This window comes from Strix aluco, chromosome 5 (assembly GCF_031877795.1).
Source record: "Strix aluco isolate bStrAlu1 chromosome 5, bStrAlu1.hap1, whole genome shotgun sequence".
NCBI classification, from domain to species: domain Eukaryota; kingdom Metazoa; phylum Chordata; class Aves; order Strigiformes; family Strigidae; genus Strix; species Strix aluco.
Genome location: NC_133935.1, coordinates 12,128,316 through 12,141,076, shown reverse-complemented (window position 1 = coordinate 12,141,076; position 12,761 = coordinate 12,128,316). Strand labels below are relative to the sequence as shown.

The following is a 12,761-nucleotide window of genomic DNA, read 5'->3' as shown; positions in this document are numbered from 1 at the left end:
GCACACAGCAAAAAATATGTCTCAAGAGGCCCCTGCTATCCTAAAGCACTGACACTTGAAACAGGGCAGATGATAGAGGGGAAGCTATCGCGCAGCAATCTGGAAGCTGAAAGCAAAGGTATGACAGCGGCCCCTGGTATTCTGGCTTTCCACAAGGAGCTGGAGAGTGCTGGATTAGAAATGGAAAGAGCAACAGCGTATCTTAGATGGACAACTACTGTATGTGAAGAAAGATGTAGCAGTTTGGATATGGTGTTACGAAAGAAGACTATTAAGCCAATAAAAATGACGAATATTGCATCAATATTCCTCTCTCCTTCAGTAGAAATGCCTGTAATCATGCATTTATGAGTATCCACACTGCTTGCCCTTTGCAGATACCCTTGGCTGCCAGTTGGGAAGAGATATATATTCTCTACCTCTGACAGTTATTACATTTTATAAAGAAAAATCAAGTCACTAAAGAGTTTTCTGACAACTGATAAGGTCTAGCTATTCTTTTACAGCCCCTTCCTTCCATAAGTGGTTGAGCTGCTGAACTGGAAATACTTGCTCTCAGCTGACACTTGACATGGGAAGGCTAAGCTGCAGAACTGGAAAGATATTTTTCTGTGTAATCTATGCTATTTATTGCTTTAGAATGGGCATATTTTTCACCAATTTGATTGAGGGCTTGTCAAAGCAGGGACCATGAGGAGCCTTCTCGTTCAAAGTGTTACAGATCCTTGGTTACAATAACAAAATCAAGCAGATCTGTTTGGTTAAACAAATAAGCGTCCCCAAACCTTTCCAGAGAAAGGGACCATAGCAGGATATTAAACTCACTTCATGGATGGGAAACTGAAAAGGACCAGAGCTATGGTCCTGCCAAGCCTTACGCAAGTGCTCTTCACTACTAGTATGTGTCATCCACCAAAGTCAGCTGGACTTCTCCAGTAACAGAGTTAAAGCACATGGGTCAGTATTTGCAGGACTGGGGCCCAAGTGATTAGCCACTTGATTCAGCAGGCTCCATCATTTCAAGCGCATGAGAAGTCCCATCAAAAGCAGTTGGATTTTTGTCTTTAGGAAAGGTAATGACTGAGGTTAATGTTAGAGCAGGCAGAGAAGTCAGTCAAGACTATTCACACACGCTCAGAGCTCGGCACCTGCTGTACCATAGCCTGCGCCAGATATTAAGGGTGGGAATTTCAAAAGCATCAAAGGCCCAACTCAGGCTGAAAATCAGTTGATTCATAGGCTTAAAGATACACGTTAAGCCAAAAGGGGGGCTTCTGAAAATTCAACCCAGAAGAGCTAGCTCTGCCCATTCTCCAAGCCTTCTTGCTAGCCAGCAACTGTCCTCCTTCCAGCTCCCTCTGAGGACTCAGCTGCTCTCCCCACCTCGCAGTAACGCAGGAGTTATCTGTGTGAGGTCCAGGCTGATGTATCGCTTTCCCTGCTCACAAACTATCAGGACTGAGAGCTTTTACCTGTTGACACAGCACTTGCCTACTCAGCAAGCTTACTGTAGTCCTATAACTCAGCCACAGCTTTTGGGGATGTTTGTGCTTACACAGAAAAATACTATTAAAAGTCTTGCCCCCTTCCTATTAAGCTCACTCCAAGTCTGGTAATTGCTTTCCCTCCTGCAAGCACAGTAGCAGCAGCGTACGTGATTTAGTAGTGTTGAGAGTTGGCATGTGTTCCTGGTCAGCTTGTGTGCCTGCCTGCATTATATGGGTAGGTGTATTTTAATTCTCCAGAGGAAGGAGGGGGAGAAGATTACCAAAGTGGCATCAAATCCATTTACGCAGCCTGAAAAGCAATAAGCCAGGAAGGCTTTTTAACCCTTACTGGCTAGAGCTGCGTCCTCCCTTTCAGAACAGCAGCTGGAAAAATACGCACTGCTTTGTAAGTTTATTATTATTTATGAATGGTATCCCATTCCCACCTGGTCCTGAAGAGCTTGTTCTCAAACTTGGGACACACAACAATTCAAGTCTGTTCAATGCGCAGACACAGAGCATGACCGTGCCTCTGAACATGCAGCAACAGGTCTTGGAGACAGCTCTCTAACATATACTACCCTCGTGAGTGCACAGCAGAGAGAGGGATGTGGATCCTTATTCCCCACAGCAAGGTAAGATCTCAAGGAAATGTCTGATAGAGGAAAAAGATGACAGTTTATGCACAAGCACTGGGCAAGAAACTAAGGCGGGCATCTGAGACATCGTTATAGAAAGGTGCCAAATGCAGACATCAAGAACAAAAAGTGAGAGGAAATTAAGGTAAAGAAGATGCTGAATTAGGTGTTAAAACAACACTGAAACCACCTAAATAGCCAAGGACAAGGACAGGGACAACAGCTCTTGTAACAAGGCAACTTGAGATTATTTCTACTTGCTGAAGGCCCAGCCCAAAAGCTCTGTATGTGATAGCACTGCCTGAACACAATCTTTTTTCCCTGAGTATCTTGAATTACACCAGAATCCTAGAAAAAGCAAATGGTGTCTAGTGGGGGCAATTCTGCAGTGTGTGGTTCACCCAAAGAGACACAAACCTTTCAGTGTGGCTGACACTATGGCAACAGAGGCTTCCAGCTCTCAAGGTCACCAACATGCCCTTCTAGTTTGGGGGAAGAAGGCCACCATCTTACAACTGTGCCTCTGGACTGGTGTGCGTATACACCATGGCACATTAGCTTTACATCACATCACAAAAATTCTGTTCCAGGTCTCTGAAAACTTAATAACATGCAACCTTTCCAGTTTGCTGCTTCTGAATAATCCACCTATTCTAGGAAAGTATAGGGTCAGCCAACAAAAACTCATGCTACAACTGCAATCGTTCTCTTCACGTTGAAATCTTATGCCATGCATAGCTCAGTGTTGAGAACATGCCCCTCTCTCTTCAGCTCAACCTCCATCCCAACCTCTTAATCTGCTCTCACCTTCTTTGTGAATTTGTGATGCTAAGAAATATTTATCATGTACTACACTGAGGCCATTTTATTAGGCTACACAGCATGTGCTGTAGCTATTTAAGTCATATATACTGAATTGCGTAGCAGCTTGTAAAGGTCCTGCTGCTGAAGGTTTGCTGAAGGAGCTACTGTCTATCTTTGTTATTTTAAGTATTAGTTGCATGTCAGTGTGTCTTCTAGAGATGGAAGGCAGCAATCTTTTTACCAAATGACTGTGGTTAGTCAATGTATTGCTATGCAGAGTCAGTGCATTACTATGCACAGCATAACATAGCCACAATAGGCTACATGTCAAAAGAGAATTACAAATGCTATTTTGACCCTCACACACACACATCAGCAAGTTGGCAAAAGCACCTGGTTTGTGCCTGCCAGCAATTTCTGTCCGTAAGGGGAGTGAAAGTCCTCTGAAGTAGGCTTTACCACCGTTGCGCTACGACGTGAATAACAACTTGCATCTGCTTACGCTCTGTTATAAAGGTGAGACTCACACAGAGACCACACTGTATAGTTTACCATCTTAAGAGAAAGGGAAAAAACCCAAGCCTGCAATAATTTTGTGCCAGTGAAGGTGGCCAGTGAGGTAGTTGCTCGGTATGCCCACATGACAGCTTCGGTCAGTCCTTCTTGCCCAGGAAGACAATGATTACTGTGAGGATCCCACAGAAAACCAAGCTGGAGAGGTGTTACTTAATGATACTAGCGCAGAGCAGGCAGTGAGGAAGTGAGGGGCTCTCCTGCCTCTTTGGGGTGGAAGCACCCTCAAAACCACCCACCTCAAGGCCATCATTGTATAGTTTCAAGAAAACAGTCATATTTTCCTTGGCTGCTGCACCCATTGCTTGGATGGGAAGTCATCTAGGCACATCACAACAGCCTTTCCTCCACTGCCTTTCCTTCCACCTCTTCCTCTTGCCACGCTCTGCGATGGGGCCCTTGGCAGGACATGGAAATACCCGTCGCTGCACCACCAGCGCGGCCCGGCGCATCCCTGCTGCAGGGCCGCGTGTGCTCTCCCTCCCTCCCTCCCAGCCACAATTCCAGGGTGCACCTGTGCCTCTCTGCTCTGTGTTTGAGTTTATTTTTCTCCACTTATAAGCTTCAGAAACATTTAGTCAAGGGAGGACTTACATTTAAACCACTGCACTATATGAAGTTGTATACTGGGGAATACTACTCACTACTCGGTGAATATGTGCTCCGATTACTGTGACTGCGGTTGCACTCTTGGTCTGTCTGTCTGTCTGCTTGACTTTCTTGCAAGAGCAAGTAGAAAAACCTAAGAGGAATTTATATGAAAAATATCAAGTTTACTCTCTGTTTCCACTCTCTTCAATGCTTTACAGGTAATGGTTAGACCTAAATTCTTCTTTCCAGAATAAATAACAGTCAGGGTATTATCTTACAGAGCAGAAGTAAACAGCTCTTTGGCCTATAAAGTCTCTTTGTAAAGGATGCTGAACTGAGAGTTTAGAAATTCACTGGTGATAAATAAACAGGGTAAAAAAATTGTTTCCTGTTCATTTAATGCTTTTTATATGCAAATTTTTTTCTGCTGTTCTACAGGACAAAATGTCACACACAGAACTTTGTGCGTATCAGAAACCAGGTAAAAACAATTTCATTCAGTAAAAATGTTCCCTTTTTATTTTGACCATTTCAATTTTTTTTATTATTTGCTTGAAAGAACCCCCCCTCCCCATTAAACCAGAAAAGAGAAGTCTTCCCCTTAATTAGTTAGCCCACTAACACTTCCTTCCCTTTAAAAAAAAGTCAAAACTTTTTGTAGTTTTGAAGCTTCCCCAGATTCCACTGTGTTGGGGATATTACTAGAAAAATCTAAACGTAGCTTGCAAAAAGCCTTAGTTTTGACAAACTGATTTTTTAAATCAGGAATATTCCCCCTGAAAATCTCTGACCATTTCTCTGAGGACAGTCCCTGCAGAACTGTACCTGAGGTCCCTCCTCAGTGATTCTGCCCAAGGCACGGGGCTGGGGCCCAGTAGATGGCCCCCTTTGACAAGGCTCCATCCAGAGGTCCTCCAGAGCCCACCCTGCACCACTTCCCCAGCACCTTTACCCGACAAGGAGCCCAGCATTTTCAGACGACTATTGATTTAAAAAAAATTCACCAAGCTATGCTCATCGACAGTGCAAAACACACGTGAGCACAGAACAAGCAACATGCTGGCCTGCCTGCCTGGTCAGCTGGCAGTTCATAAACATCCTTCTTGAACATCTGTGCTTTTCATTAGGAAAAGGAAAATTCTGCCCATATCACATTGAATTCTCCAGATTTTTCTTTCGCCAATAAAAAATCTGCATCCCCTATACAAGAAAAGCTCTCTCTGCTGCTCTGGTATTACAGAGAGGCTTTTCTGTCGGCTGTAGGGCTCCTTTACTGCATCAGCAGTATCATATTTTATCAGCATTACCAGTCCTTCTTAAACTGAGACTTAGGAACTCTTATATCATTGAAGGATCTACTACTTCTCGCAACCACAGGTAGCTCTAATCTCTTTTTGCTGAGCAATCAATAAAATAAACATTTTTAATCTCATGGGTCAAAGAGAAATTTCTACCACCATAAGAAATAAGAGAAGTAGTGTTGTAGCAAATTCAGGAGCTGATTCAACTCCAGTGAAGTTAATGCAAAGATATCACTGCTATCAATAAGATGGGCTCAGGCAATTAACTTTGATCTCTCAAGTGCCATATGATTTCTGTACTCTAATCTAGAAAAAGCTAATATTGTTAGGATGTGACCAATAGCATGTTTCAAATAATTCCTTATTTTTCACCCCCACACCACAGCTATTGCCCAATAGGGTAATATTTGCATAAACATGGGTGAGACAAGGCATTCTTTGCACGGTTTCATTTTCGACTCAGATCCTGAACCTTTGGGCACTGACTACACTAAAGCACATACTTCACTGTCACTCCCATTTTTCTTGGAGCCAAAAAATAGGCGAGTAAGAAAACTTGGAGGTACTTTCCTAGATGTGACGCACTTTCAATGAGAAAGACCTCAACTTTGGCAGGGGCAAAGTTCATTGGCATTAAATGCTCTTACAGCTTCCTTGACTGGAAGTTACACTCTTATTCCAGCTGAGAATCTGGTCTTAGATCTGCCCAGGTCAAAAGGCACTGAGCGAGTTGATTTCACTCTCCCAGAGACTTTGACCAAAAATTCTCATTCTGGACATGCTGTTTTCCATCTGTGTCTCTGCCTCTAATTCTCCACTTGCTCTGGTCACATCTGCACAGGCAATTTAACTCACTCTGGAATTCCAAAAAGTGCCCGAGAACAGCCCGTGTCCATTCGAAATGTCTCTACATGGTTCAGAAATTAAATCTAGCTCTTAAGCTTTGGCCTTCCAGGAATGCTGGCACCCTGGCACTCTGTATAGATATGCCATATGGATACAGAAAGTAGCCAGGGATATGATCCCAGGCAGGAACGTGTCCTGAATATGCTTTAGTCATATCAAAGCCAGTTTGTTTATGTAAGTCTGGCTCCTGGGACTACTTTCCTACCCTTGGCAGATCTTGCCCAAATATTTAAATACCCCAAACTCCCAACTCGATTTCCAGACATTTTCCAGAACTTCGTTCTGTCTGTCTCCCTGGAGAGGTGCCGAATGAAGAAACTGGTCAGATGGCAGCAAAGTTGAAGCAGAGGAGACAACTGTTAGCCGAAGTGGCCGCAGGATCCCAGATCTTCGCTCCACCCTGCTCTGGACCCAAGACGATACCCAGATGGTAAGTATAAGTATTTGCACATAATTTCCCAAAGCCTGGGATCAGCACCATGGGTAAACATGCTTGCAAATAGCTCCCATGACCCTTGAAATACCTGCCCTCTTCATGCTGCCCCACCTCACAACCTTACTTTTCAGCACCTCGTCTTCCCCTTCCTTTCCCGTAAGAGCCCTGGAAGTGGGAGCTCCTTAATTATAGTCCACCTGACTTCCACGCTGACCTTCACTGAACTCTTTCTGGAGAGACACTTTCTTCTCCCTACCAAACTAAGGAATACTGTAGCAATTATTTTTTTTAAAGGAAATATGTTTGTTGTTTTTATTTTTGAAGTGAAATAAGTTATGCTGTCCGGTGATCAGTTCCCCATGATAACCACTGCATTCACAGCAAGCCTGAATTTGAGAGTCACTGAGCTCTTGCTGCCCAGTGGAGTTCACTGGTAGAGAGAAGGGGAATGGGAAGTGGCAGTGGCTGTCGGGAGGCAGGCTGAAATTGCAGCCCTGGATGCCTGCATCACATGTCTCCTCTTTACAGATTTTCAGCTCCTTGAGGCCAAACGCATCTCATCTGTTCTGCACACATTTGCAGTGCTCCACTTAACACCACAGCGTAGAGATGCAGAGATATAGATAGATATCTCCAGTGATTAAAGGAAAAAATGCCATGGTGCATGTTCCAAATAAATAATAATATTAATTCTTTCTCGACAATACTGGAGCAAGAAGGTTAAAACAATTCCCAGCTCAGTTACCAACATAAAGATGGTGTAATTATTCAGCTGTTTACAAAGCTACTTCTCAACAACTTATAAAGCAGAGTGATGTCTTGTGACAGGCATCAGATGGGAAACCTAGAGTGCTTGCATGTGATGAAAGGTGCTGAAAAGACAGTCCTGGAACATTAGGTCCTCTCTCATCCACAGCAGATGATCACCAGTGGCAGCGGTCCTGGGCCGCACTGTTCACTCGCGTGAGGTAATTCTCTGAGGAGCAAACTCAGTCACCACGGTCTTTATAGCCTCATCTATGCTCCTCTGTAGAGCCAGCCAAAAAGCAATCAGTTTCTGCCACTATTTACAATAGTTCAGGGATGTTTTGGCAACACAATCAGAACTGAGCAAACCTCTCGCAATGTATTTACCATTATTGAGTGTTTAGGACACAACCACTAACTGTTTTTCAGGACCTTTTTATATAAATTAGCACATATAGAAGGTGTCATTTAATGCTCTTTATAGATGCCTGAATCACTTAGAAAGAGAAAAGGCAATTTTAAGCTTCCTTCCTTCCAATCCTTTCTTTTTATCTTTGTTTTAAACAGCTCTCTGACTTAAAGAGGGACATCACCATAGGGTCTCCTTTCAACAGTCCTGCGAGGTTGAGAAAGCTATTACTTCCTCTTACAGATGAGAGACTGTGGCAGAGAGAGACTACTACACTTCTCCAAGGTCACACAGCAAATGTACAGCACGGTAGGGAACATCACCTAAGTCCGCCGAGTCCTCAGCTAGTATTTTAGCTTCCCCTTCGTCTTTCCTCTCAAATGAAAGACGACCTGGGTACAGACACCCAGCTGTAGCTCCTGGGACCCCACAGCAACTCCTGGGATGCTCCAGCACATCTCTGCCTCTGTCTCTCTCTCCTGCACACAGAGACGAGCAGAGAGTCGCTGCTCACCTGGTGGGTGCATGCTTCTGCTCCTCCTCTTCATCTGTGTCGCTGCTGATAGTGATGACACTCACAGCAGGGCTAGGGGTGTCGGGAATGATTATCGTCTGCCGCTGCCGCTCCCGCGTGGTGCTGTTGACCACATCGCCCCAGCTGCAGGAGACGGAGGTGCTGCAGGCAGGGCTGTTGTGCACCATGGCACAGCGGGGAGGTGTGTTTTCCTTCACTCGTTTTGAGCGCTGAGGAGAGCTGATGGACTGAGAGGATGAAACTTCATAGGTGGATGCATTTCTGGAAACGGGAAAGGTTGTTAGTTGGTTAAAACTCAGTTTGCTTAAGTTGCCCGTCGCCATGGCTTGATTCCTGGTCTCTGTGGCACCGATTTAAGGAGTCTCGGAAAACTGCAAAATTGACATAGTCACCTCTTCAAAGGTCAGAGTGCCTCACATGACTTATTTATGTAATTGGCTGAAAAGTAGTTTCTTTTAGTGAAAAATTCAATTTTGTTTTCCCTAGAAATTTCCAGATGAGAAATGCTGCCTCTCAGGAGTTTGTGCTGGGAGGTAGAGGCTAGTCACACAGCCCAGACATACAAACCACAGGCAGGCACAGTACGGCTGTCGCAGAAGGAAGAAGAACTGAAATGATAACCCTGTTCTCCTGTACCCTGCATGGATGCATCACGAACAGGTATTTTTTGGCCAGAAAAAGCTAAAGGTAAAATTAGGATATGTTGTGGAAAACAACAATCATTTCTCAGGAAAACTGAAATTTAATTTTCTGTTTTAGAATCTTTTCAATGAACTTTTCCAGCCCAATGCTTCATCCTCTAGGATAGTGGACTCCCATGGATGACAGCACACAGATGGGAGCACACATACTCAGTTTCATTCCATTCCCATGTGAGGCAGCAGATACAGCATATATAAATCAGAAAGAACAATCTTTTTATTATGCAGTAGAAAAACATTCTCAAATCCTGCTTTTTCCCCAGTCTTCCTACTTCAGCTTCCCTGCCTGACAGATGGAAAGGGCCCACTTGAATCAGGGATCTGAACACAGAACCTGTCCACCAAACAGTGCAGCACAGGTCTGCAGATGGGATTATTTACCAAAGCACACTGACTAAAGCCCATTTCACTCATTTCCCACATTTTCTTTCTTCCTTCTATTTCTTGTATCTTCTCTGCCTATTGCAGAACATTTGCAGATACAAAAATGAAAAAAACAATGTTCTGGTTTTGTTCTACAGTGAGGCCTGGGCTGCACATTCAGCCTGGCCCAAAAGCTAACAAAAGGAATAGGTGGTATCCATCAAAAGGAAGTCATTCTGGACGTATCGCACTATACCAACTTACACGGGGTCTTTTGCATAACAAACGGCTGCACAGTAGCATTTGCAGTGCTTTTTGAATACCAATGAGCAGTGTGGAGTACCCTCCTCTCCAAATGAGCATGTTCCTCATGTGGCTACAAAAGTGTCACAATTAAGCTGTAAAAACCCACTGCTCTCAAAGTGTCCAGTTCCTCCTGGACACTGCCACCCTGCCCCTGGAGAGGGAAGGGAGAGGGGAGGCCCTGCACAGGCACACTGGTTGCAACAGCCGTTCTCTTTGGCTGGCTTGCAGGGCATGTAGCTGCCTCTGCTCTGCGTTACGAATGGACTAAGACAGCTGGAGCCCACCCAAAGTAAATGCAACACTAGAGAGCAGATAAATGGGAAGGATTTAAATAGTGGCCTCTTAACTGGAGTCAAATTGGTTGTGAACTCAAGAGCTCCTCTGGACCCAGTCCAGTCACCCAGGAAAACCACAAGCTCCTGTTTTCGCCACTGCACAAATGGTGACCCATTTTGGTTCTCTCCCCTGCACTGTTCTGTTTTATTTTTTTTAACAGAAATGTGCTAGTTTCACAGCCCAGAGGACTTTCCCCAGACCAGCTGCACATACATCTTAAACTGCCTTGTCCTCTAGGCAAGATTACAGGGCTGTGACAGGCGCTGCAATCATCCCATCATTTGAGTTGTGCCACATAACAGAGTATGAACCAAAACCCAGTCTCCTCCTTGCAGAACCAAATGGTCCTACTGGGAGCTGATAGATTTAGGTGTCTGAGGACTGCTCCTGTATGAGATGTCCTTATAAAATGTTCCCTGGTTTATGCTGCCACGATTATAAAAAGGCCAGTGCGGGTATCTGTTGCTGGAGTGTACTGTTGAAGATAGGGACCAACCACCTGTGTTAGGCACTAGAGAGCTTGAAGGTGGCCTACAGCCACCCCAGTCCCCCGCTCTGCATGGCATTAAAGCTCAGAAGATAGGTCATCACCCCATTGCTTTTGAAAGGACAGATCTTGTGTGCACACATCAGGCACATGTTCCTGAAGATGCAGTCCCCTGGAGGTGCACCACCCTGTGGAAATGCAGACACTGCACCTCAGGAGTGCTTCCTCGAGATGATGTGGGAAGAAAAGGTATGGCAACCGGGCACTACGCCACACTGACCTGAGAATATAGTTACGTTTTCAATTCCGGTGACTACAAGGCCTCAAATAATCACAGCAGCATAATGAGCTGTATGAACTGGGTGTGAGTCTCCCATCCCGCATCCCCTCCAGCCACTAACTCCTGCACAAAATGATGCTCACCAGGTATAAAATGCACCTGACTACCTCTTACCCTCTGCTCTCCTGACCTGGGTACAGACGAGGTGAAGCAGCACAAAAAGCGTGACCTAATCACTTGTGGGCCGTGGAACAAACTTCCTTTTTCCCCACAGATGTCAGTGAATACCACCCTTGTCAGCACACGCACATGGCAGGGCTGCATTCAGAACAAACCGGGAACGGGCTCCCGCCTCACCCATGCCACGACCAACGCCAGCACCGGGGCCGTGCACACTTACCGGGGTGCTGACTGGTGCTGCTTACTCTTCCTGGCAGAGGTGGCGGTGGCGGGTGGCTGGCGCATGACGTGAGCAACACCCACGTTGACGGGCTGGGCTGCCGGGAGAGTCACGTGGCTAGCTAACAGCGCGGGCTGCTGCATGATGGGGTTATAATGGCTGCCGTGGGCGTGGGTGTTTCTGCAAAGTGGGGAGACAGGCACACACTTAAAATGCAACTGGCGGCTCTTCAGCAGGCTCTTTCACATGCTCCCCCACTGCCTTCACCGAGGCACCCTCCTCCAGGGCCCATTGGGCTCCCAGTCCCCCCAGGAAGGAGTGTTTCCCACAGGGAAATGACTCAAGGGAGCGGCATGGGCACAGTCCTCCATTTCAAGGACGGGGAATGGAGAAGCTGCCCGTAGCTCTCAGACAGGGGGGTCGCAGGCTGCAGGCTCTGCCCTCCTGCCCCTGGCGCTGCAGCCTCGCGAGAGCCCAGCCCTCCTGCCCCGGCTCTTCTCACAGCTCCTCCAGCACCGTTGGGTGCTTCAGGAAGCCTCCAAACACCTCCTGTTTACCTCCAGTCTGCCAGTGGTTGGGTGCCCGCCATGGACTCCGGGATGACGGTTGCGTGCTGGACAGAAGTGTGGGTGGCCACCCCAGTCAGCTGCTGCCAGGCAGGAGGGAGCAGGATCTGCTGAGTGCCACTGGGCCACGCTTGCTGTTGGACAGAGGGAAAACAATTTCTTAACAAGAAGCATCATACACTGAGCGTGAGTGGTGGTTCGTGCTCAGCTGGGGCTGCTAATAACGATCGTGGTCATACTATCTAGTTCTTAACACTTTTTAGTCATAGATGACAAATACAGTTAGGAAACGACAGCAAAAGCAGTAAAAGTTATCAATATAGAGAGCACAAAGGAGGGGAAAAATCACCCCTGACGTCCAAAGCAGCACCTGTGTTTTAGGATAAACTGGGAATGGGAGGGATTGAAACTGGTCGGCATTTCAACCCAAACATCAAACCCTTTAGCACCTTCGAATTTTGACTCTCCAGATCAGCTGGGCACTATGGTCTCATTATTACTGTCCCCTTCCTACAGACAATTTTCCTTCCCACCGCAACAGGACATAAAGGACTTCAGAAACTTAAAGGAACTAAAAAGGAGAATGAACTTTTCAAGGATCAAACAAGAGAACAGGGGGCTGCAAGGCTTTTGTGAGGAGGGAAAAAAGGTGAATTTGGGGATACCAAAAGGGAATGCGCATCGGTCACTGAGTGCTCCTCAGGAGGCACATCTTGCTGCATGGGCCAAGGAGCCCAGTCACCTGCCTCCAGCTCACCAGGAGCCCCCCGGCCAACGCGAAGCGGAGCCATGCGTGGCTACACATCGCGTGTCTGTCGTCTCCATGTGCTCTCCAGCTTTTTCTGAGCGGGTGCCCCCCTTGCAGGGATGGAAATCTCTGCCCTGTGAGTTGAGC

General features: G+C 46.2%; 1 protein-coding gene across 8 annotated transcripts in view; it reads right to left on the bottom strand.

Moving 5' to 3' along the window:
- The window catches only part of HIPK2 (homeodomain interacting protein kinase 2), a 144,986-nt gene that overhangs the window by 16,059 nt on the left and 116,166 nt on the right, over positions 1 to 12,761 (bottom strand). For 6 of the 8 annotated variants that reach the window (XM_074825965.1, XM_074825961.1, XM_074825967.1 and 3 more), the window contains 3 exons: positions 11,858 to 12,000; positions 11,301 to 11,480; positions 8,407 to 8,688 (listed from right to left, as the gene is read on the bottom strand). In XM_074825965.1, the coding sequence (XP_074682066.1) occupies positions 8,407 to 8,688; positions 11,301 to 11,480; positions 11,858 to 12,000 (605 nt within the window). Of the gene's footprint in view, positions 1 to 4,146; positions 4,245 to 8,406; positions 8,689 to 11,300; positions 11,481 to 11,857; positions 12,001 to 12,761 lie in introns of all 8 variants that reach the window. The other 2 variants (XM_074825969.1, XM_074825968.1) reach the window with 1 other exon arrangement.